Source organism: Rattus rattus, chromosome 7 (assembly GCF_011064425.1).
Source record: "Rattus rattus isolate New Zealand chromosome 7, Rrattus_CSIRO_v1, whole genome shotgun sequence".
Lineage (NCBI taxonomy): Eukaryota > Metazoa > Chordata > Mammalia > Rodentia > Muridae > Rattus > Rattus rattus.
In genome coordinates, this window is record NC_046160.1 from 38,215,183 (window position 1) to 38,241,210 (window position 26,028).

Genomic DNA, 26,028 nt, shown 5'->3' on the forward strand with positions numbered 1-26,028 from the left:
GGCTAATTCTCATTCTGTCCAGTTTCTCTTCCATTCGGTCCCCCTGTATAGCACACCATCCCCACCACACACCCATTTACAACTCAAGGCTAAACAGTGCTCCTTGGGTAACCTGCCCTTGACTGTTGGGGCCTAGGCATTGGAAGGAATCCAGGTTATCTGGTACAAGGGTCTTGAATCTATAAAATTGCCCATTAAAAAATACTGATTCTAATATTATTTACTGTGTGGTATCCATAAATAAATTCCAAAGCCAGTGTCCTGAGACTCAAAAGCACCTGAGCATGTTAGACATCTTAAAACCTAGAGCCAGAAAAGTGGGGATAGAGCATGCTCACCAGCCAATGTTCCCCCAGCTGCACTGAGGAGCAGCAGTGTGTCTCCATTCGCTTAAACCTTTGAGAGAACTTGCTAGAAGGTGAACATGGGGTAACTGAGTGGGAGACAGGACACAGGATGGGCCACCCTCGGCTTCCACTTCAGTCTGTGGCTCAAGGGCATGCCAGATGCTCTGTGGAACTGACCCTGTTGGGCTTAGTGACATCATCTATGAAAACTGTCTGTGTGGGTCAGTGATACTTCAGATGTTGATGAAAGGAACAAATTTGTGAACCAGTGGGTGTGACCTCAGTACCTGTCCCCTGTTCTCTGGAGTGCCCTGTGTCTGCCTGGAGGAAGTATGGCCACTGAAGGCCCACTCGGATACTGCTTCCTGCCTTGTATAAAGGCTCCCCCAACCAGCACAGTGTCTTCATGGCTTCTGGTATGTGTCAACCAGATCTCTGTGGAGCCTCCTTCAGTGAGGAATGTCCTAGTGTTTGGTGACTCTTCAGTAGGCCGGCATAATAATTAAAGCCTGTGAAAAACCTTGCCAAGTGCAGTGGCTACCCAAACATAGTGAATCGGAATTATATTTAAATTATAAAAGGCCACCCAGAAAGGAATGTCTTAGACATCACTGGAATTAAATTATTCTCTGAGGACTTGGCCCAATGTGACTCTGTTACCAGATACCCCCAAGAAAAAGAAATGAAGTTGTTTTCATGAATGGACTGGACTGCAAGGGAACTCTGCTGGAATTGTATAGTCAAGCTGTAGATTAGGAGACCCCAGCCTTTGTTTAAAAGGACACAGGCTGCCTCAGACTATCCTAAAAGGTGACACCAAAGGTACAAGTGGTTCCAGAGAGTGTGCAGAGTTGTTCCCAGCAGCCAAAAGACATATGAAGGTGTCCCAGGAAGATGACACCAGCCATGACAGGCACCATGTCCACTATCCTGGCTGATACCCAAGAGTGACCCTGGGAATAAACAGTGTCCATGCGCCCCCCTACTCTCCATGCCTTTGCTCACTTGCTCTCTAGAGTCCCTTGCTGCCGCTAAATGGTGGCTCTCAGAAGAGTGTCCGTCATGCCAGCATTTGCAAGGCCGGGCAGGGCTGGCTGCTGGAGTTGCCACTCACAGACCCTTCTCTTCCTTCACAGGTCTTCATCTCTGTGAACTGCTTGAGCACAGATTTCTCTTCTCAGAAGGGTGTGAAGGGCTTGCCGCTCAACATCCAAATCGACACGTACAGCTATAACAACCGTAGCAACAAGCCAGTACACCGGGCCTACTGCCAGATTAAGGTCTTCTGCGACAAGGTGAGAGGGCAGCGGGCTCAGGGACGAACCCCTGAGGTGGGCTCATCCTTCCACACAGCAGCTAACCTCTAATGGGCACCTAATTGACTTATCCCTGTGGGAAAAGCAGCTCTGTAGACAGAAGGGGAAATACACACGGACACTTAAAAAGACTTGAGAAGATTGGATGCTGCCTTTTGTGGTTGGGTCTGGTAGAATAAAGGATGTGGCCCTGGTCCGGGCCCAGATCAGTAACTACTGTGTTGACCACCCTCCACATGACTCACTGCCCTGAAGGCTCTTTGGCAGTCCATCCCTCAAATTTCTATGGTGCAGCTCCTTCCTGGGAAACACATAGCCACTTTCACCAGGAGCCAAGGTTTCTCATGGAGACTCTGGTAGAGCTGTTGTATCTGACCACTGGAGGGCGCCTGGAACCTTTAAGTTCAGAGAGCTTTCTCAACAGCCGGTCAGATTGGATGGATCTGTAGGCCAGGGTCCCCACCTGTAACAAATTATCACAAATTCAGTGGTTTAAAGCTCAGTGTTACTGGACCAACACTGAAGCTCCTTTCCGGAATGTCTCCTCTGCATCTTTAGACCGCCTCTGATTGTTCCACCTCCTGGTCCCTGTGATCACCTCCAGCCTTCCCTCCCCCTTGCCATGTAATCTGCTCCTTCTCCAGCCCAGGGATCAGGTGTGGGGATTACTGGAACACAGGTGCTTCCTGTGGGCTGCACTTGGAAGCAGTGAGTCACAGCCAGTGGGCACCAGTACCGCTGACCTAGGCCAGTCTCTTCCCATCTGACCACATTCCTCAGGAGCCCAGGAAACCCTGATGATCCAGGTGTGTGGCACCAGCACTTGAATTGAAAGGCAAGAGAATCAAGGTGGAGACCAGCCTGGGCTACACACAGAGACCCTGTCTCAATCAAAGACAAAGCAGGACCATCTTAGGAGGAGCTGTCAGAATGTTTGCGTTCTTTTTATACTAGAGAAGTTGCAGTTTTAGTCAAACATTTTTCCACATCTGATGTTTTTATTACATCTTTCCCTGCGCACTCTTGAGAATTCATGCATTCACTTTTTGAGCGCCATGAAGGCTTATTTTTCATACAGCCTCAGCTCTTTGCTGCCCACCTGCATCCCTGACTCTGGGCGACCCACTTGCCTCTCAGTGCCTTTCGGTCACCTTCTCCTGGCTCTCGGGACTCTCACTCTGAGAGTCGGTCTCAGCCGTCGTCAGAGCCCTGAAGTGGACACTGTGGGGTTTCCTTCGGTCGACTCACAGTACACCTTTTCCTAAGGAAGTTGCTTTGTTGTCTCTTTGTTATGAACTGCTAACCGACAATGTCATTTGATAAATGACAGCTTTTCACCTTCAGGAGCCGTAGCCACTCAGTACATCCTTAGAGAAAATGAGGGCAAAGTTTGGATTTCTAAAGATGGAATTCGAGCAGCTGCTTTTTCCAGAGGCTCGTATGTCTCCCTGGCCACCCCTTAGGTTCTGAGACACTGTCACATGTAGTTCATGCCCATTATAGAGGCAAGACTGACCTTGAGCTCCTGCCCCTCCTGTCTGTTTCTCTGGGCTTAAGCTGGGCTTCAGGCCCATGCTGCCATCTCAGTCCCCACAGAGGTCGGTCTCTGTCAGGGTCATAGTCATCTTAGCCCTGACAGACTGCAGGAGCTTTAGGCTAATGTTTTGGGACAAGCCCTGCTGTCCCAAAGCCCAAGCACATTCCCAGCAGGTGATGCTGAGAGAGAGGTCCAAAGAGCTTATGGCAGATGTCCCTGGGCTGTTCCAGCACTTTCTGTGAACTAGGAATGAATCCTTAGCTTTTCTGCGTGAGAAGTGTTTTACCTCAGGCTCTTGTGATGGGTGTGAGGTCCGGCTGTCCGTTCACAAATGCTGCACAGACTTGGAGCTGGTGTTTCTGAGGAGTCTACAGTCACCCAGGTCTGCTCTGTGTGTAAGATCTTCCTGTCTATAACTCTTATCAAGGTTTTTCTCTTCCACTGGTTTGAGCAGTTGCGTCTGATGCGGTTCCATGTTCTTGAGTAGCCGAGCATCTCTGTGTTTGTGGCTGTCATTGGGTTTGGAACATGTCTGGCTGTTCCAGCAGACAGGCCTGCTCCTTCCCCTCAGGTTCTCCAGTTGCTGCTGTGATGTGCTTTGAGTTTCACCCACGGCCTATGGTTATTGTTGATTTCTCTTAACTTTATTTCAGGTAGTTTCTTCCATTGTCCTAGGTGTGCTGATCTGTGGTCGTCCATTGGTGAACTGAACTCCATCCATTGGTGTTTGCATCTCTGAAAGTTTAGGCTGGACCCTTTTTAGACCATGTCTCTACTTAGCAAGTGATGGGTTTGTTTTTGCTGTTGGTAGTGCTGCTGCTGCTGCTGTTGGTTGGGTTGGGCGGTTCCTGCTGTGGTCCTGGGGAGCACACAGAGTCCTATGCACACTAGGCAGCTGCTGTCCCCCTGAGCCACACTCCGAGCCCATGGCCGTGGAACATATGGGATAAAGCTACACCACTGGCTTAGTGTCTGTGCCTGGGTTCCCCTCAGTGGTTTGATTTCCTCCCTGTTTGGAAACCGCTTGGCTATCTTGCTGAACCTTGTGCATTTTGCCTTCCTGGGTGGTAGGTGACTTTTTTTTTTTTTTTTTAATTCCTGGAACTCCTTCAGGTTTGTCCTGAGATCCCATTAAGTTTCTTGGAAATGGTTTGCTTCGTTCAGATGTCGTCTCCTGACCTGACAGGCTATGCTGCAGCCACGCTGTGTCAGGCTAATTGTTCTGCACCAGTGAGCAGGGTTTTCCTGGGTGTTGGCTCGGTGCCCTGTGAGAGGAAAGTTCTTCCAGTCCAATTGGTGGGAACAGTGTGTTTACCCTGCATTTCGGGCGGTGTTCCTCTTGCTGGGGTGTGCTCTCCTTGGTCTGGAATAGCATCTGCATGCCCCCGAGAGTGCTGGCTCTCTGGGCTGACTCTCCTTGGTACTTTGTTGTCCTTCCTCTTCAGCGAGGACCCTGGAGGCCCCAGGGCCTGCAGGTAAAGGGCCTGCCCTGCTCCCTCCCTCCCGTTCTGCAGCAGCCGTCAGAATGCTTGGCTCCTGAGTCTAGCAAGGTTCCATTGGTTCAGAGTAGAGCTTGAGTCTCTGTCTTGGCAGGAGCCGGGTTCTGTGTTGTTCTTTCTGGATATGGCTGATAAGGCAGTTGGTGACGCTGCCTTTAGACGGAGGTGTGCTTCTCTTCTAACCGAGGTGATGGTTAGGTTGGTGTTGGTGTTTATTTGTGTGTGGATGCTCATGTTGGAGGCCATGTGTGTACAGAGCCAGAGTCTGATGTCGGGTATCTTTTTTATGCATTTCCGGCCGTCTGTTTTGAGGCAGTCTCTTGTGCACCCAGATCACCAGTTTGGCAGCTCTGCGAGCCACCTTACTCCAGGATGCACTGCCTCTGCCTTCAGCTCACTGGGGCGGTAGGCAGGGCTGCAGTGCCCACCCACAGTGGTTTGGGGATCTGAACTCTAGTCCTTACCCTTGTACTGCAAGCACTTTACCTGCCGAGCCATCTCTCCAGCCCCATACACAGCAGTTACAAGCAGGCTCTGTGTCTACCATGCTGTGTGTTAGCACCTTCGGGAGCAGCCAGAAGGTTTTGTGTTTTGCTTTCAGACCTGATCCTTATCATGTATTGATGCCGAAGATCAGTGAGAGGCCCTCGCTTCCTCCTATCAGGGAGTGTAGTTGACAGAAACATGAGCCAACAGTCATCCGCACCACCAGAGACACCGTCTCTCAACCAAGCAGAACGAATCAGTGTTACATTTTAATGTGTTGAGTGCTGGCCCATGTCAGGCCATGGTTTGACTAGTGAGGTTTTGTGAGTATTTTTGTGGGTTCAGTTGCATGACATTGCTATTCTGCACTTGATATACATGGCACAGATAAGCCTTCTTACAGGACCCAGAGCACAGAGACCTCGAGTGTCATCTTTGTTTGTGTGAGTGACACCTGATGATTGTGTCTGTCACTCACAGACACCATGACTTTGGACAGATCCGCCCCTCTCTGTGACAACATTTGCTACACGGGGAATATCCCAGGGCCACATGTTACTTTTTCTTTCATGGCTCTTTCCTATGAGGTAGGGAGGCACTCACGCCTTGGCGGCCATCGTGATGTGCTAGCATGTTCTCTGAGCCTTACCTTTAGCCCGGCCACATCTATTATGAAGAGGAATTTCAGTTTATTTGTGTTTAAAATAGATGTTTGCTGGGATTGGTTTCATGTAAATATAATTGGATGTGCTCATTGTCAAAAGGAGTTTCCCATGTGACGTTTCCATACATGCTTATGATGCACTTCAGTGAGATGGAAGATGTCTAAGAGGAGATGGATGTGGGGAGCCCCTGCTGGCACTCACTTCCAGAGAGGAGAGAGCCAGCCCAGGAGTTCCCAGAGGAGCTGATCAGACTCTTGTCTCCTCTGTCTGCAGGGAGCTGAACGGAAAATTCGGGATGAAGAACGAAAACAGAGCAAGAGAAAAGGCAAGTGCACTGACCGTAGTTCCCAAGGAGTGACCAATAGTGGCCTGCTGTGCCCCGCAGAGTGCAGGCTAGACCAGAGGGGGGGCTGACATGGTGAGAGCCCTGTGGTTCTGCTGCTGTGCAGATAAAGCAGAGCCCTGTTCATAGAACTGCAGGCCTGTGTCGTGGGTTATCCCCTGCTCAGGCTTTTTGGATGCTGGTTCTAACTCACTGTGCAGACCAGGCTGACCTCCAAGTCCTAGAGATAGACCAGCTTCTGCCTCCTACATGCACCACCACACGCGCCAGCCCATAACTGTAATCTCTTGGTGGCTTCTGTTTTTCTCCCCAGTTTCTGACGTTAAAGTGCAGCTCCTTCCCTCACACAAACGGACGGACATCACAGTGTTCAAGCCCTTCCTGGATCTCGACACTCAGCCTGTCCTCTTCATTCCCGACGTGCATTTTACCAACCTGCAGCGGGGAAGTCATGTAGGTAACCAGCCTTCGAGGTTTTGCTAGGCCTGGCAAAAAAGAAGCTCAGTGGCATTTTTCATAGCGTCAGACCGCAGTGACACTTAACCAATCACTGAGCTCTCTGGAACAAACAGTCTCTGTGACGTGACGCACAATGCCGCGTCTGTCACCTGGGCTCCCCTCGTAGTCTCTCATGTTGCAGCTCATATGAAAGTGTTGAGGACAGCAGCACAGTTGGAGTTTGAATCTGTAGCCTGAAAGTTCAGCTTGGGTGACAGCTGTGCCCCAAGGCCCTCTTCTTGTAGTCCCCATTGCTGGATGTCATCACCGTGTGCCTACAGCTATGGTTTAGCAACTCAGACTACATTTTATTATTATCATCATCGTTGTTGTTTTGGTTTTCAAGACAGGGTTTCTCTGTGTAGCCCTGGCTGTCTTAGAACTCGCTGTATGGACCAGGATGGACTCAACTGCCTGCTTAGCCTCCCGAGTGTTGGGATTAAAGGCATTCGCCACCACCTCCTGGCTAATTCATGCTAAATTTAAAAAATATCTGCACCCTGCTTTGTGGTATAGTAGATTCAAGAGAATGTGGCTTTTCTTTTTATACCATGGTCAGGAAAATATCACAAAGGAGGTCATGTGCTCCCTGAGCAGATTTGTAAGGACTGATGCGTTTTCAGGGGTATTGCCAACCTGTGGTTCTAGTGAGCAGCTTCAGGGCAAGCTGGAGTCTGAAGAGGCCAGTGCTGTGAATACTTGAGCCTTGTCAGTCTCTGCCATCTCCCGTGGGCTCTTAAACTCTGACATTCTGTTGCAGATACAGCCATACATGGTGGGTGGATGAATGAGTGAGGCATCATCTCACAAATGCTGATGTCAGCCAGCTCCCAAAGGTTTGGTCCACATTCAGAGACCAGCCTGGGTCAGCCAAGGGGAAGAAAGCTGTAACAGTCTGGGTACTAAACGCTACGGCCACAGGACCGTGTCTGTTAGAGGGGTTTGGTGTTAGACTGGTCACATTCAAAATGATCTCTGTGTTAGGACTAACTTACTTACGTTCTGAGATCTTTGAACTGATTTGGCAAGCAATCTGAATGTGTGTTTGCTTCTAGGTTCTTTCCCTCCCCACTGAAGAACTGGAAGGTGACGGGTAAGGTCCCCCTTTGTCTCACCCTAATAAACTCACTTGGTTTTGAAGTAATCTCAAACTTCCAGAACCATAGAGATACAATAAGACGTGCTTTCCTCCTGTCCTTATGTTCAAGCATAAGTTTCTCAGCCAAGGTGGAGGGCACCCGCCATCCTCGTGCTTCTGAAACTGAGGCAGGAGGATGTGAGTTTGAGGCCATCCTGGACTGCATAGTGATTTCCAGGCCAGCACATTATAGTAAAACCCTGTTTCCAATAGAAGAATAAAGAACTGACCCAGAGCCCACCATTGCTCAGTATCAGGTGCCTGTCTCCTAGAAACAAGGGCCTGGCCTGTATCCTACTGTGTGTAAGGCTCTGTTGACTCTGCAGACTCTGTTCACCATTATGCAAGGCTAGATCCAGTTCAGAGCCTCCCATGGTGGTCTCTTTAACCACCCCAGTCTGAAACAACCTGGCTTTACTTAACCTTCAGGGCATCTTCAGCTGAGGCCTAGCTGTGCACTCTGGCTGTGCATGGTGGCAACACTATCCTCTGATATCTCCCCTTGGCACCCAGCTCAGCTCAGCTCATTCCTGTGCCCACAGCAACCATCTGACAGCCTCTATGCTTAGATTTCTCCCCTTTTGTTTTGGGGGCTGTGGTGACTGCACTGTACCTGTGAATATCTCTCACCTCCAGACTTCCAGTTTCCTATTATTTATCTCATGCAGGACTCTGTTTCTCACTTCAAGTTGTGCCCGTCACTAGCAGTCACAGAAAGTCACTGATCGCCTCTGTTCCCTTAGAGCAGCCCCTGGTTCTTGTCTTTGGTTCCCCATAAGAGAGGTAGTGTGTAGCATCCAGAACGGGACCCTAGATGTCTGTTTGAGGTCTTAGTGATCTTCTCTGTAAATAGCCGGCCTACCCCTTTGGGCTCTGTGCCAGGCAGTCCCCTGCTGTTCGAACATCCACAGAGACCCCACCTGGCTCATCCTTCACCGTGGCTTTGGGGCTGAATTTTGAAGAACAGTAGAGCCTGCCTTGGTAATTACATTTTCCCTTTACACAAAAGTGCACGGGGTTGGAACACTCAACTCAGCACCATCCTTCGCCTTCTCTCCCTTCATCTCAGAGTTTTGGTTTTGGCCTTTGAGACGGGGCTGTCTAGGACTCACTGTGTAGCCTGACTCCAGCTCACGAGCTCTCCCGCCTCGGGCTTCTGAGTACTGGCATTGCAGGCCCCATGCCTGGCATTTTGGGTTCTGTTTTTGCTTACCTCCCTCCCTGACTCTCCCAGCACACATTCATTGCCAGCTGTAGTTTATCCAACTACTAGACCGGCACCACTGGTTCCATTTTTGGTGTTTCAGACATGGCTCCTACAGACACCCTCGCCACATTCCTGTTGGAGGTGCAGAGCTGAGATTCACTGGTGCTTTCCAGCCTGTTCTGAATAAGCACTTGCTGCCCTTATTTCTGGGCATCTGTTCCTTCGCCCTCCCCTCACAGATCCTCCTTCCCCTTTGCCAGCAGTGGCTCAGACCTGCGCATTTCCTCTCAAGCTCCTTGTCTACTCTCTGCTGTGATTTCCGTGGACACCACAGTATGTGAGGGCTTTAGAAATTGTGCTGTAGTCCCTCAAGCCCTCTAATATGCTGTCCTACCTGTAGGCTTGGAATTCCCTGAAGCATAGGCCACACATTTTGGCTACATCTGCCCACCAGCAAAACTTTCAGAAGTTCCCTCTGACTTGATTCCTTAAAGCTGAACAAAGGAGGCTGCCTCCCTGCCTGGGCTGTCTCCTGCCAAAGCTTTTGTCTTCCTACTGAGTGCTGAGTTAGTAGGAGGAGGTCCAGCGTGAACGCCATCCAGCATGTCATTCGGGTGTCCTAGGCCTGCCACTAATGAGCCTACCCTGGCTATTGTCTGGCTTGGACCACATAAAGAATGGAGTTTGAATCCAAAATGCAATGGTTGCTCTAAAGAACTCCTGCTTGTGCAGTTAATCAATCGGAGTTGAAATGGCTGACTTAGCTGCTTTGCCTACCCCCACAGGTCTGTCTTGAAAAGGGGACCATTTGGAACTGAAGATGACTTTGGAGTTCCTCCGCCTGCTAAGCTGGCTCGGACAGAAGAACCGAAGAGAGGTGTGTTGACTTAGTGGGAATTCTAAGCCAGCAGTGAGCTCATGAACGTGGCTTATCTGGCTTCACCCCTGCATGTTCACCCTTCAGGCCACCACCTCCCTGAGTATGAGGGGAGGCAGCATCAGGGAAAGCTGCAGTTAGGTCCTAGGGCTCACACTGGTGCTGTATGTTGCTGTCCCTTATGGTACCAGTACCCGTGATCTGTGTTCATGTTTGCTCATGTGAATTAACTCTTCTCTCCTCACTCCAAATCACCATAGTGCTGCTCTATGTCCGAAAGGAGTCAGAAGAAGTCTTCGATGCCCTGATGCTCAAGACCCCATCTTTGAAGGGCTTGATGGAGGCAGTAAGTAGGACACCGTCCACAGTCTCTGTAAAAAACAAAGGCAGCCTATGGCATCCCACTGAAGTATTTTATTAGTCAACCCCATTTCTCTGTCACACCGGAACCCAGCCAGGCTTTGTGTGTGCTTGAGCACTACCTGCATTTGACCTGCCTTGGGCATCCTCGCTTGCTTGACTGCAGGTCTGCCTTGGCCCTTGTGACTGGCCTGGAGGTGGTAGGTGAATCGCTGTCACATACACTGCCACCTTCAGTGAATTCAGTGCCTAAGGGGGAGTTTAAAGTTTATCTTCTTGATTAAAAAGAAGAGTCGTGTAGCAAACCGCTAAGAGGTTGACAACAGTAAAACCTCAGAAATGTCATCCATAAAACAGTGGCTGAGTTGGACTTGGTAGCAGCATCTGTAGTTTCTAAACCTCTGGAAGCCAGGGTGCAAACTGAGAATTAGAACCAACACTGTCTCAGATACAGAAAGTGCAGTGAAGGAGCATAAATCAAATAAGGTGGCAGTGGATCCCAGCACCCCTCAGGGGACCCTTCCTACAGTGATTGGCCTCAGCTCAGTGATCTGGCATCAGGCTCCTGAGTGCTGGGTTGCAAGCATGCTCACCATGTTGGCTTTTGCATTCCTTGAAGAAGACACAAACTTTGGGTTCATACCTGTGTATTGGGTCCATGACTCTCAAGGATGAATGCATTCCTTAGACCAGCACCATGAACTGCACAGAATTTACTGACTGGGTGTGCACTGGGACTTGAGTGAGCAAAGGGAAGCAGCATTGGCTCCTGGGTAGAGCATGTGGAGCGGAAGAAATCAAGGAGTTTGCACAGGAAATTAGCTCCACTGTGAACGCAGGCCTCTGAGTCACAAAGCCAAGCCTGGCCACCTCCTCCTCCCACAGGGTCCCAGCTGTGGATGTTTCTTTCAATCAGTTAACTTGTTGACATCTGAATTAATTAGGGAAATACCAGTTCCCTTCCCCCAGATGTGGTCTGGGTCTTGACCTTCTCAGAGTGCAGGCATCACACACAGACGGTCAGACGGACACAGACATACACACACCATATACATGAGGACTGGAGAGATGGCTCAGGGCTTAAGAACACTGCTGCTCCTCCAGGGGACCTGAGTTCTATTCCCAGCACCCACATGATGGCACACAGCTGTCTGTAATTCCAGTCCCAGGGGATCCAGTGCCCTCTTCTGGCTCCGACAGGTACCAGGCATCATGTGGTGTACAGACACACATGCAGACAAAACACATACACATAAATGTAAAATTAATGACTACATACACATAAGTAAAAATAAATCTTAAAAAGCAAACAGGATAAAATGGAAAGATGAGTGTAATAGTGGCTGTCTTTCAAAGCCTTGGTGACAACGTTCTTTCTATTCTCTGTGTTTTAGATCTCAGACAAGTATGATGTCCCCCATGACAAGATTGGGAAAATATTTAAGAAGTGCAAAAAGGGGTGAGTACTGACAGCGCGCTATATACCCTGAAGACAGTCAGCCGCAGCACAGCTGTGACAAGCTTTCAGCGCCATTCGTCCAGAGGCCTCCAGGTCACTGTAGCCCAGGCTAACTCTGAACTCACGGCAGTCCCTTCTGTTTCAGCACACACACACACACACACACACACACACACACACACACACACACCCGCAACCCCCGCTTCCAGTGCAGGGAGTGTAGGTGTGAAACACCATTCCACACTTTCTTTCCTTTGTTAAATTATTTACTCAGTATTGATCGTCCTTTGGAGATCAGGGGTTTTTTCCCCCTCAAAGACAAATCTGTGTTTGCCTTTCCCATGCCTGGCAGCAAGAGGTGGCTGCACATTCCAGGGAGTGTGACAGACCTGACTAAGGAGGTCAGGCCCCTCACTCCCGCCCCCTCACCAGCCAGGTGCTAGGCTGACACATTCCATGCCTCTCAACCTAGTTTTTGAGATGGGTTTGAGTGTTTATAAACGAGGCGTCTGAGGGCTCATCTGTGATCACGTGGTTTTGTCTGATCACAGGCTGTCCTCTTGAGCACCCAACCCTGTGCTGCGTTTTCATCTATGGAAAGTTGCTTCTTGTCTAGAAATTAAACTTTAGTATAGTGTGTGTGTGTGTGTGTGTGTGTGTGTGTGTGTGTGTGTGTGTGTGTGTGTCTCCATGTGACAGTGAATCAGTGAACTTGTGGAGGTCTTTCAGGAGCCAGTTCCCCCTCCATGTGGGCAGCAAGGATCACCATGCTTGACTACAAGCACCTTTGCCTCTTGAACCATCTTTCTAGTCCCACACAACTCACTATTTTTAGATCTGTTAGAATTTTCTAGATGAGTCTAATGGGAAGGGTTAACTTTAACTACTTTGCCTTTTTTCTTTTTTTTAAGATTTACTTATTTATTATATAAGTACACTGTAGCTGTCCTCACACCAGAAGAGGGCCTCAGATCTCATTACAGATGGTTGTGAGCCACCATGTGATTGCTAGGATTTGAACTCAGGATCTCTGGAAGAGCAGTCGGTGCTCTTAACCACTGAGCCATCTCTCCAGGCCTAACTACTTGGTTTAAACTTGGAGGGTAGCTTGTCAGGAAGCTCACCATGGAGATGGGTTCAACTGAATCTCTGGTGTAGAACCACAGATATCCTGCAGGTTTATTTTTCCATATCGGTTACCACTTAGTGAGTGAACACTCTAGGCCAGAAGTGATCAAACGGGCAGTGTTTCCTCTGTGTCACCTGCTTCCACCACTGCCATCCTTTACTCAGTTCCCTCCCTGGCCAGTTCTCACTGGTCCTGGCCGTAGGCACCGTGGGGCTCTGTCTTTTGGATGAGGCAACTGCAGCATGGGAAGGTGTGAACAATGTCCCCACAAGTCACAGCCAGTCCGTACTCAGCTGATGAACAAATCCAAGCCTATCTCCACAGCCCAGTAGGTGTTGGGGACTCATGCCCTCTCCTTCTCCAGGATCCTGGTGAACATGGACGACAATATTGTAAAACACTACTCCAATGAGGACACCTTCCAGCTGCAGATCGAAGAAGCCGGTGGATCATACAAGCTCACCCTGACAGAGATTTAAGGTGGGGGCGCTCAGCCCCCAGGCGTAGGGATTCAGTGAAAGGGTTCCATAGATCTATAGTTGGCCAGCGGAGGAGCCCAGGCACCTACCCTGCAGAACCTTAAATATCAGGGAAGGAACCTTTCACGTAGGAAGGGCACTGTGTATATCATGCTGTGTTGATATTTTCCTTGTGATAGAAATCCATGTGTTGTTGTTGTTGTTGTTTGAATTTCTGATATGCTTAGAGAGTGAAGCATGAGGACTTTGCACCGGATCTAACAGACCGTGGGTTATCTGCTATACCACTTGTCAAGATCTGCCCGTGTCCATGAGAGCAGTGGCTGCTGGCTGGCAAGAGATGGGAAGGCAGTAGCTTGTCTTTGAGGATTTTGTGTTCTCGCTGACCTCAGTCTAATTGTGACTGCCTTGAGGAATGGGCCCAGCCCTCAGCGATAAAGGGCTGAGCCCTCTCCCTCCACCTCTCCTCCTCCAGTGTTTACTGAATAGGGTGCATTACTGGAACCTTCCCTTGCAACTTCCTTGGACATATTGACTGCCTTTCTGATGAAGAACTTACATGAGCGACAGTGTGAAGCTAGTTTAGTGGAAGCTGTGTTGTATATAAGTGCAATATTGTTTTGAAGGTCTGTAAATGTGTACATATATGTCTGATATAAATATATAATATATGAATACGGTGTCTGTGTACAGATAGTGAAGGCGAGCAGGAAGATCTACCTTGAAAACCCTCTTAAAGAAGAGGTTAAGTTATTTTCCATAACATGGACCAAGCAGGTAGAATGCTATTTCCCCAAACACTAGCAAGTGTTCCCTAGCATAGCAAAAAGCCATCTCATGTGGCAGAGCCATCTGCTCTTGCGAATGTTGTCACTGTGTGGGTTTCTGCACCCTGAGTGGAGATAATGGAAGGCTGGACTGCAGCCACTGTATGAGGTGTGTGTGCAGGTGTCAGCCAGCTGTGCCCATGTGAGTCACAGCTGTCGCCATGAGCCAGCGATGCAAACCAAGATGGGCAGATTCTCTAAGTGCTGTGTTTCAGAGCTTCCAAGCGTCAAGCATTCATGAACTTACAATTCTGTGGCAGGGGAATCTTTAGTGCATACTTAAATATTTAAAAACAAAACAAAACTTTACATTGTAACTTTATAATGAATCCTGTAACAGAAATACAACTGCGGGTTTCTTTAGGTTCAGGGAACTAGAATAGGTCATTTGTGCGAGCAGGATTGTTAGCAGTAGACTTAGCTTCCTGATGAAGTATGTGAACAAAATAGCTGGTTTTCTAAGATACGGGATACGGGTCATATAACAATATTTTATATTTTGTTTTATGAAATCAGTTTTATTGTTTTAATTGTATCATTGAACATGTGTTTTAAACCAAAGGAATTGAATTTTATAAGTCTATTTCCCAAGATGTCGGCTTCTGTTATTCAGCCTAATTCATTTACTCATCCCTTTGCTTTGCCTCGGCTGACCCAGAACTTGCTATGTAAACCAGACAGCCTCAGACTCGAGTTCTGCTCCCCGAGTGCAGGGATCACTTTTAAAGCTCAGACTGACTGAATTCATAAACCTCCTTCCTCAGCCACCCCAGCACTGGAATTACATGCGTGCACACCATGTGTAAAGTGTGCTTTTAATGAATAAGATGCAGTTAATGAAGTCATCTGGCCTAGGAGAGTTCCTGTGACTTCTGAGCATTTTCCTGACTACATTCTTAGGCCCGAGGTGCAGCCTGTGCCCTCAGCCTGGGCTACTGATGGCTCAGCGGCTTAGGTCCAGCTTGAGGAGCGCTTCCTCGCAGCTCCCAGTGCTGACACTGGCTCAACTCACTGGACTCTGACCTTGGAACCTGGCATTGTCCGAGAGGCAGCCTCCCTAGCCAGCATCAGTTACCTGGTAGACACTCGAGAAACTTATAATAATGGCTTCCCCACCTTTAGCCAACCCAGGCAGTTTTGAGATTAGAGCAGAGGACTTTGTGGAATTTCTAAGCCCAGAAATGAACCTGGGTAGGTCTTGGACCACATGACTCAGGATAAAAACTGTCGAGTGAACAGCGATGATTTAAGCAGGGAATGGTGGTTTCAAGGAGCAAGAGACCCCAGTGGGAGGGGTGGCATCGTAGAGGAAGGCTGAGTATGTCTCAGCATATGACAGCTACCTGTGCCATGGCAGTGTTGAAAGAGTGTATGGTGTTCATTTCTGTGACTCCATGTGCTCCAGGAAAGAGCTATGTGACATCATCCCATGTTGGCAATCACATCCCACCTGAGGTCACCAGCGGTGCAGACAGTTTTGATTACTGACATCTCCTAGGGGTTAGACCTGGTGCTCAGAGGGGATCCCAGGTTGTGCTCAAGTCTCCTGTCTTAAGCATATGACTCCTGATCTTGAACTCTAAGCACTTGATCCCTGGTCCCAAACTCCTGTAACTACTATGTGCTTCAAATCTCTGGATCAAATACAAATGTAACATCAAAAAAAAAAAAAAAATCCAGTTAGCTCCCAGAATGAACAGTACAGCTCCACAAGAAGGTGACTGGAATTTAGACACCCACCTCCCAGTCCTCCAAGAAGACCATTGAGAAGGTCTTACAGGATAAAAGTTTCTGGAGTGAGCTCTTTAATGGGATTAGGTAAACATACTACTGACTCCGCCACTGTGGTCTTAGCAATGAGCACTGGAGGCGTGAACTGAATGGAGATGTGTGCAGTCTCACCACTGGACACTCAGGCGAATGCTTCCAAACAGCGGATAGTAGCTGTTCACAAGCCAAGAACTAGAATGATGTTCGCCTGGACTTAAGAGACAAAATGATGGGGGTTGGGGATTTAGCTCAGTGGTAGGAGGAAGCGCAAGGCACTGTTTCGGTCCCCAGCTCCGAAAAAAAAACCAAAAAAAAAAAAAAAAAAGACAAAATGATGGAGGAGAAGATGTGTTCTGGGATCCAGAGACCTGGTCAGGTGCCATGAAGACCCAGAACTCTTGGGTCTGGGCTGGCAGGAGCCGTAGCAGCAGAACCACTGACTAGACATCAGATGCTTCATCCCGTGGTTGATTTACAGCCATCCTGGATGACCATTAGTAATATAAGGCGATGGCTTGGGGGACACAGGACTCTACGTTGAAAAGAGGACACGTGAGAAGGTTGACTAAGCTAGAGAGAAGTGGCCTCTCCCCCCCCCCAACGGTATCCACCTGGCTTCAACAAAGTATTCAGTGGTGGGAATGGAGGTTATACACTGGCTCGGCAGCAGCCTTCCAATCCCAATGCTCATGTAGCTATGGCTACTGTTGAGTGTCCAGTCAAGCACAAGCAGGGGCCAGCACTAAACCGTGCTAAAACACCAGCTTCCATCATAGAAGGGCAGCATTTGACTCTTACTTGAATGCACACTGGATTTTCTTCACCCTCCTTGCATGACTGATGCTCCTGCTAAAACTACCACCTGAACGCTTGCAGAGTGCCCTGTCCCCTGTCAAGATATTCCACTCAACATTGCTTCTGACCAAAACACCCCCTTCACAGCCAAAGACCTCTTCCAGTGAGCCCATCCTCACAGAATTCTCATGCCTTTCCATGTTCCTCGCTGTCCCAAGGGCTGTCTTAATAGAACTGCACACCGCCCCTTTGATGACTCCATTACAGGGCCACCTAGTCCCTACAGGGCTAAAACAAGGTTCTCCAGAAAAGCTGCATTTGCTCTGGATCAACATGGGGACACTGTGGTTTCTGCTATCGAGACTCCTCCCATCCAGGAGTGAAAGAATGAAGTGGCAGTGGCACCACTGTGACCTCCCAGAAAACTGCTTTCTGTCCAGCCATGGTGGTACATGCCTATTAATCACAGCACATGGAGGGGGAGGGCCAGGACTTGGTCAGCTACATGGATATGTCAAGCCAGTGCTACAAGATCCTGTATCACAGAAGAACAAGGAGCCGGAGAGGCGGCCCAGCATCTGCAGTGTGCATCTCTCTCGCTGGGGACCCAAGTCTGGTTCCCAGCACCCACACTGGCAGCTGACTACCATGTGTAATTTCAGCCTTCTAGCCTCTGTGGGTAACTGCACTCATACACACACACACACACACACACACACACACACACACACACACATAATTTTTTTAATAAAGTATTTTAAAAATCTTTTGAAAAGAAATGAAAACAAAACTTTTGTTCCTGTTTCTTTTATTCTGTGTCCTGCTGTCCCCGTAGGTCTCAGATGCAAAGCCAAAGGTGCTTCTACCAAGACACACAGGAGGCCACTGAGCTGGGCGAGACAGCTGCCACCTACCTTTTACTCAGCCCGTGGATGGAGCCACTCACACTGAGGGCAGTTCTTCCCCTCTCGGCTAATGCTCAGTACCTTAGGTGTCCCTTCAGCCAGTCAGGTTGACAGTCACATTAGTCATTGCGAAGGCCCAGACTCTTCAGGAGGGAAAGGGTTCTCTGTACATGGCCCAGTCCGAGCAAATACAGAACACATAGAAGGCAGTTTATAAATGGCAGCTTCCACCTACAACCAGCCACAGACTGAGGACTGTGATAGCCATAGTTCCCCACCGTTATAAATGCAACTATACGTAGATCCACGTCTGATGCAAATCTTTTCGCTCCTTGCTCGCTCCTGTGCTGTGTGTAACGTAAGGTGTGGTGACTTTCATTGGTATTTGGGAATCACACTTTGGCATCACAGTATTTTAAGTTGTGGATTATTAAGAGTATACATGGCTCAAAGATGTCACCTCCCCTGGGGAGGGGATTACACTGTCTTTGGCTCTGTGAGAAGAAGCATGTCTTTTTTGGAGATGAAGTGTGGCCTAAGATGGGGAGTGTGGTTACTAAGTTGACAGAGGGTGGGCCAGGGCTAAGATTTCCTAGGGATCTGGTGAAACATCGTGCCCAGCAGCCTCTGACATTTCTAGAAGTGATGAACATTGGGTACATGGAGGCATACGTGTGATCCCACCTCGGGAGGTCAACAGTTGAAGGTTGTCCTTGGTACTTGGTGAGTTCAAGGCTAGTCTAGGCTGTGTGAGGCCTTAACTGAAATGACGAGAGAGTAACACCCCACATCGTAGTGTTTGAATGTGTGGACCAGAGGTAGATTAGAACAGGAGGTAAAGGAAGGAGAGATCCACTCTCTCCTCTTGGGCTGGTGTATCTTCCTCTCTTCCTGCCCTTGGATACCCCACTCCTGGTTCTCAGGCCTTCAAACCCAGACCAACACTGACACTGCTCTGCCTTTTCCACCTCCCAATCCCGGACTGAGACTAAATTAGCTCCCCTGGGTCTCCAGTAAGTATATGCACTTCTCTGCCTGGTGTGGTCCCCACCCTCACTTCCCCTTAACATGTGTGTGTATGCACTATAGAGACGATGGACGATAACTATATGTGGTTATATAGAGATGGACAGGAGCGTCCTCTGTAGAGAGAATATCTTATGTGTGGATGCATCACCTGTAGAATAGAAGGTAAGATTCCAGGAGGCAATGAGAATTCTGGGAGAGAGCCAGGCACAGGAGTCATCCGAGAAGATGTGACAGGACATGCATGGTACCGGAGCACAGGCAGCCAGCCACATGACAGAATGTGAGTCAAAATAAATGGGTTATGTTAATTATGATCCTAGTCAGAGACGAGCCTAGCCATATAGCTAAGGTATTTGTAAATATGTGTTGAGTCTGAGCATTATTTCTGGAAGCATGGGGCTGAGGGAAGAACCAGAATTACCCTCTACAGTCCTCTGTGTAGAGAGGATCTCTTATAAGCATCACCTGTCAATAAAAAAGCCTATGGCCAATGAACTGAGACAGGAAATAGAAGGCAGGACACTGGCAGGAAGAGAGGATTGTGGGAAGTAGAGAATAAAGGGAGATTGGAGAGACATTTTAAGGAAGATGCAGGTTAGGACTGGAGGCCAGGTAACTAACCATGTGAAAGACAGAATAGTTTGGGTTACATTAGGAGCTAGTCAGAAAGTGAGCCAAAGTTTACGGCTTAGGCACTTAATAATAAGTAATTAGTCTCAGTTGTCATTCTGGGAACAGAGTGTGAAAAAGGAAAGATGGAATTATTTTTTTACACCTCTGCAGCAGGCCACAAACAATCATTCTGCTGGACTTACTGTTTCCCTTCAGCGAGGGATAGGGAGGTCCCAGGGCCTTCACCTGAGTATCTGCCTACCCCCATCACATGGCCTCAGAGAGGAGCTAGAGTATACAGTTGGGGGAGGAGCCTAAGGGGCTCCGTCTGCGCAGCTGTGGAGAAGCCATGTTTATCCCTGCTGGAGGAAGACTTTCAAGTTCTCCTGTAAGTTGGCCCTCAGTGATGCTCTGTAAGGAAACCCAGTAAACTCAAGTGTACTCATACCTTGCTTTGTGACTGGTGGCCTTAGGAGGAAGGGTCACCATTGTTTACATCCCCCCTGTAGTCTCCCCTGTGGAATGACATTTTAGTGACAAGATTGTCTACACACGTGAAGCTTGTCTTCCTATCAATTGATCGATGACTGATATCTATCAAATTTCTCCATCTATCAGTTCAATAGCTCTTACTCATTCTGTTTCTCTGGAGCATCGGAAGTCACAGAGATCTCACTTCTAGCTGAACAGCCCACCTGTCTACTTCCTTGCCTAGACAGTATGTAGCGGTGACCCTGTGCACAAGGTAAATGCTGCACGTGCTTAGACAACCTGGGGCTTGGTTCTGTTGCACAGGTGGACACCCTGCTCTCCACGGCCCTCATTTGACCTCCTGGAGCCTCAGGGACACCCTTCCCCCTTTTCTGTAGTTTCCCACCCCAACAGGCTGGATTCTTCTCTAGCCTCACCCACCATGCCTGTGTTATACCAGGGTATAGGAAGAGGATAGACTTTTTGCTCTGCCAGTGCAGATGGAGTACGTGGCGTACCCAGCAGCCTGCAGCTGATGCTGTTACCAGGGACCAGCACGATGCACTTCATCTGCATAGTCACTAATGAGAAGGCTGAGCAAACATCCTGCAGGCCACGACTCCAGAGGACAGCGGTGCTCCTGGGACCAGTAGCCTCTATCCAGGAAGTCTCCAGGGGAGAGAGAGAGAGGCCTGTGCCCATTATCAGCTCTGCCGTCCAGTCTAGAAACTATGGTTGGACAAGGTCATCATCTCCATCCCCAGGGCCATATTTGTCACCCAACCACAGACAGAGCTGTCATCACTTCACCATCTGCTGAGCCTTCTTGTAAAGACACGGTATCCGCAAGTGTCTACCCTCACAGTAGCTGCCTCTTTTCCCATTGTTATTCTCTGGGAGCCCACCCTCCAAACAGCGCATGCCCAGCCTCCAAACAGTGCATGCCCAGCCCAATAAACACTGCAAAGCATCCCTTTGTCTCTCATCACTACGGCTGCTACCATAGCTCCGTGGGCGCCAGGCTAGCTGTTGAGGGGACTTACAGAGCCCTCCCTGGCCTGTCTCTCAACCTAGCATCCATGTTCAATCAGCTTTCAACCGGTGAATTGTTAGCAGGAACGTGCCAAGCAGCCCTGGGGAGGTGGCCTCGTTGGTAAAGTACGTCTACCTGAGTTTGTCTAATTAGCCATATATCTGAGATCAGTTTCCGCTGTTTCCAACTTGTGTATGGGCCACGCCTTCTAATTTCTGTTCGTGTCCACCCTCCCCCCCCATACTAGGCCTTTTTGAAAGTAAAACAGTGTGGCACCTCTGGAAAGAGATTCCTCCCATTCTCAGTGCTCCAAGTCTGCTCACCGAGTGGCTTTTCTAGGCTGTCCACATTCCCTGGGCTGGAGCTTGCTCAGTAGCTCAGTACTAGGCTTAGACTTAGCCACCAAAGCCTCCTGGGCTTTGTTGAAGAACTCTATGGGGGATGGACGGAGCACAAGCCACAGACAGCCCTGCCTGGCATTCCTTTTCTCTTTGCTCAGTCCTTGAAGGTCGGCTGGAGGTGGGATCCCCGGGTCTTCCAGGGTCCTTTCCTTTCCATGTGCCTTTGTGAATGTGCATGGCTTTCTAGGTTCCCAGAACCATGGTGGAGCTGTGCAAAGTACCCAAGCCCCTCTTGTCCCGTTTCCCCCTTTTAGCTTCTATTTACATGGTTTGCATGTGGGTGTGTTTACATGCACAGGGCACACATGTGAGGGTGGTTTATGTGCATCTGTGACCTTGTCATATAGAAGCCAAAAGTTGATATGTCTCTGTCAATTGTTCTCCGGCTTGTGTATTGGAGCAAAGTCTCTCACTTGAATCTAGACTTGCTGGCCTCAGTAGGAGTAGCCAGACAGCATGCGCCAAGGATCCCCTATCCCTTCCCCCTAAACCCTGGGATTACAGTGGGTTCCTACACCGGCCCAGCAGTCACATGGGTGTTGGGGATCTGAACTCAGGTCTTCAAGCTTGCATGACAACTGAACCATCTCCCCGGTGGGCCCCCCCCCCCCGTTAAGCTTCTTGGTTAGTCTAGAGTGCGCTCTGTCACATAACCATGAAAAGAAAGCCATTTTGAAATATTTTTTAGCCAAAGTTTCTTGGGGAATACCAAGTGAGCTTCAACTTGGGTCAAGTAAAAGCAGCCTTGCAAATGGGGTTTCCTGAGAATCACCAACAGGTCAAATGATAACCCTTCAAACTGAAGCTCTCCTGGTGTTCCGGCCCATCCTTCCCACTCCGGTAGCTAGCTGAGCCCTTGGGAGCTGAAGAAGACACTGGACTGCTACACAGCCACAAAGGAGGGAGCAAAGAACAGACACCACAAAGACTCAGATGGATCCCAAGTCAGACCAAAAAGGAACGTATTGAATAGTCCCATTGACATAAAATTCTAGGAAATGCAAACCAATCTACTGTTACAGAAAGATCTGTGGCTGCCTGGGATGGTTCATCCTGAATGGAAGCATAGTTTCTGGGTCAGACAGAACTCATTAAAGTTGGCCAAATTGCATCACTTAATAAGAGCAGTTTTAGTACGTAATTATGTAACTTCAGTTAAGCTACCTTTTGCTAATTTCTGGTTTTGTTTCATTTTGCTTGAGAAAGAGTCTCATTGTATAGCCCTTGGCCTCCTGGGAATCAACATAGAGCAGACTGACCTCAAACTCAACAGAGAGCCTCCTGCCTCTGCCTCGCTATGCTGGGTTTAAAGGTGTCCACCACTATGTTCAATGAGTTAAGCTGTTTGAAAGTTGGATCTACTGCCTACTGACAACTGACTCTCGCCCTCTACCCCACCACAGTACTCACAGCTCCAGTCGCCCTCATCCAGAGTCCACAGGATCCTGGCTAACACTAGGTCTCCTCCCAGGTCCCAACCCTTACCTGCCTCTGGGCCTTTTCCACAGAAAAATGGCCTGAGCAGTCTGAGCAGTATCTCCATCATAACCCCCTCTTTCCTTCTCCCTGGCTAGCATTACCTACTCCTTCTCCACTCATCAGAACTAGGGCCCAGGCCCAACCCTGTGCTCTTCCCCAGACCCCATTCATCCCTCTTGTAGCAGAATCATCTAGGTCATGGCAATGTAGGAGGGCAGGCTTTCTCTTTTAGATTCCAAAAAGAACTTTGGGAGAGCCTGGGTTAAGTATCTGCCAACCTCAGAAAACTCAGCAAATGTGGGAACAGCCACTTACTAGGGCTCGACATCTAGAGGTGTAGCCGTGAGTGACCCTTGAGAGGAGGGCACCTTGACCTGGTGGGGGAAAGGTAATGTAAGAGGGCAGGAGGCCTTGTGGTCTACTTTCCTTTCTGTTGCTGTGATTAAACAACAACAAACAAACAAACAAAACAAACAAAACCTCTCTGACCAAAAGCCTCTTGGAAGTAGAAAAACTTCATTTTATCTTCCAGGTCACAGTTCATCCCTGAGGAAAATCAAGATAGACACTCAAGCAGGAGGTTGACAGACCCGTGGATTAATACTGTTGTTGGTTTACCCACAGGCTCAGGCTTAGCTAGCTTTCTTACACAACCCAGGACCACTTGCATAGGGCATGGTGCCGCCTTGAGTGGGCTGAGCCCTCTTCCATCGAATCATAGGATATCACGGACATACAGACCAACAGTCCTTGGATTAAGATTCTCTTCCCAGACAACTCTAGACTGTGCTATGTGGACAACTAAAGGTAACTAAGATACCTTATAACTAGGTCATAAGTTGGTCACCCAATGACCTATTTCCTAGTTAGCTTATGGACATATCACCACAGGCCCTTGGCCTCAGCCTGTTTTGACAGGCCCAGCTGGGCCTGAGGGATAGAGGAAGCATTTCTATCTTCCATCTGCATCTCTGAGAGCCTTTGCTCCAGGTTAGGAGTACTGGAACTTAGCTGAAGTTCTGGGGGGCTGTATACCCTCCAGAACCCTGTCCAGACAGCCAGACCCTCTGTTCTGCCTCCCAGAACACAGCAGCAACCCCAACACACTCCCCACTAGCACAGTCAGAAGGAGCCCCATCCAAGCAGGGAAAAAGAGAGGCCCTCCACACATGGACCAGCATGCCTGTCAGTCCAAGAGAACAGCTAACCTGCCAGGGCTAGCTACAGCTTTTCCAGTGGCCAACAGCCAGGCCAGGAGCTGGCCTGTGAGTGTCTAGGCCAAATGGCTGGTGGCTGCCTTATTGATACTGGCCTCAGTGCACAGCTGGAAGACACATGACCTTTCTCCTACTTCCAGCTCTGGCCTCCAGATGATTCCAGGCCTCTGAAGTCTGCAGCTATCACATGTTCCTGGCACAGAGGCCTCTCATCCATTCCTGCTCCTGGCTCTGGGCTGGCAGACCGCATTTGAGAGCAGAACACAGCAGCCAAGGCCCACTTGCAGGGCAAGAGCGACCTGCAGGGCTGGATGGTGTCAGAGCCAAGCACAAGTCCTACCTGCAAGGGACCCCAGGAGCCCTCCGCCCTAAGCTCTACCCTAACACAGCTGCTCTCCCCTAGGCAGCCTTGAGGGGAGGGAAAAGCTCTGTCCAGATGTTATTACCCAGGGCCTCAGGCTAATGACACTGTATTTGTGGCTCTGTCCTCACTGCAGGACCCACCGGAGACTCTAGACTCCAGGCTCTGCTTAGGCACCAAAGCAACTGTACCCTCCCCATGCCTTCATGAGCAAGGGCCTCTGGTGGGGACGGGACTTTGTCAATTCTTTTCTTTTAAGAAGATCACGGGTAGAAAGCAGTCCATGCATGGCTGGGGGATGACTCTGTTGGTGATGCATTTGCTTCACAAGCAGGAGGGCCTTGACTGGGATCCCCAGCACACAGAGAAAAGATGGCTGCAGGGGTGCACACCTGTGATCCCAGGACTAGAAGGCTGGAGACAGGAGGGTCCCTAGTGCACACTGACCAGACGGTCTAGCTAGATTGCTGAGCTCCAGGTGCAGCGAGAGACCCTATCTTAAAACAACAAGAAGACAGGAGAGATGGCCCAGCGGGTAAAGGCCCTAACTGCACAAGCCTGGATACCCGAGCTCAACCACAGAACTATAAAGAGGAGAGAACAAACTTAAGATATTCCTCAGACCTCCACATGTGCACCATGCACGCGCGCGCGCACACACACACACACACACACACACACACACACACACACACACTGAGAGTCAATAAACTAAAAATAATTTTAAAAATAATAAAATTTTTTAAAATGAATTGGAGAAGAATTAAAGAAGATGCCTAACTTTCAACCTCTAGTCTCCACACGTGTACACATGAATGGACAGACATACAGACTGGAAAGAGATGGAGAGGGAGAGGGAGGAAGGGAGGGAGAGAGAGAGAGAGAGAGAGAGAGAGACAGACAGACACTGACTCTCCACCCCAATTGGAGCCTGCAGAGCATCTGTGTGATAGCCTGGTGGTACCATGGAGATGTCATAACAGGATAATGGCATAGTGGTGGCACAATGATACGGTGGGGACACGCTGGTGACAGGGTAAGAGAACCTGAGTCAGACCCAGTCACCACCTCCTCATCACCCCCCGTGCTTCAGTTGAGGCAGATCTCAAGCAACCCAGGAAGTGCTGTCTCAGGGGCTCCCCACAGGCCTTCCTGACCTCCAGCTCCTGGGCACCTGGGCTTCCTTCAGTGTCACCTGCAGCTGTCCCCCTTGAGATGTCCTCCTGCCATCCAGCCTAAGAAGGAGGGTCCGGGCACCAGCTCGAGGAGCTACCTTAGAAGACTTCTAATCTAAGACTTTGTTCCACCCAAGGAGGAGGCTTCAAAGCTCAAGGGCTCAGAGCAATGCAAAGGGGGTGCATTGTTAGAGGTACCCCATACATCCAAAGACACATGGGGCCAGGCTGCCTGAAATCTGTCCCTTCCTGCTGGCCATGTGGCTGGTGAGTTGCCACCATACTTGTGAGCTACAGTTTCTACAGTTTGACAGTGACACAGAGATCCAACCTCAAGGGTGTGTATGAAGATAGAGTTGGTACCTGTAACCCCAGTACCTGGAAGGTGGACACAGGAAAGAGCAATAAATTAGTTCAGGGTTGACTTTACTAGGTAGTGAGATCAAGGCTATATGAGACCCTATGTCAAAAGTCAACCATTAGGGCTCAGTTGGTAGGGTGATTGTCTAGCATGCATGAGGTCCTGAGTTCCCCAGAACTGCATAAACGGGGCATGATAGCACATGGCCAAAGTGTCAGCACTTGGGAGGTAGAGGCAAAATGAATTAGATGT

General features: G+C 49.2%; 1 protein-coding gene and 1 long non-coding RNA gene across 2 annotated transcripts in view; both read left to right on the forward strand.

Annotated features, from left to right (window-relative positions):
• Positions 1 to 14,760, forward strand: part of Grhl1 (grainyhead like transcription factor 1) — a 43,794-nt gene extending 29,034 nt beyond the window's left edge. The window contains exons 9-16 of the mRNA XM_032907522.1: positions 1,484 to 1,642; positions 6,124 to 6,175; positions 6,507 to 6,646; positions 7,747 to 7,784; positions 9,822 to 9,913; positions 10,174 to 10,259; positions 11,668 to 11,732; positions 13,226 to 14,760. Of these exons, the coding sequence (XP_032763413.1) occupies positions 1,484 to 1,642; positions 6,124 to 6,175; positions 6,507 to 6,646; positions 7,747 to 7,784; positions 9,822 to 9,913; positions 10,174 to 10,259; positions 11,668 to 11,732; positions 13,226 to 13,340 (747 nt within the window). The 3' untranslated portion in view covers positions 13,341 to 14,760. The remainder of the gene's footprint in view (positions 1 to 1,483; positions 1,643 to 6,123; positions 6,176 to 6,506; positions 6,647 to 7,746; positions 7,785 to 9,821; positions 9,914 to 10,173; positions 10,260 to 11,667; positions 11,733 to 13,225) is intronic.
• A 4,966-nt stretch (positions 14,761 to 19,726) lies between these two features.
• Positions 19,727 to 20,720, forward strand: LOC116904914. The gene is made up of 2 exons (XR_004388476.1): positions 19,727 to 20,023; positions 20,245 to 20,720. It is a non-coding gene; the product is annotated as an uncharacterized LOC116904914 (long non-coding RNA).
• The last annotated feature ends 5,308 nt before the right edge of the window (positions 20,721 to 26,028 follow it).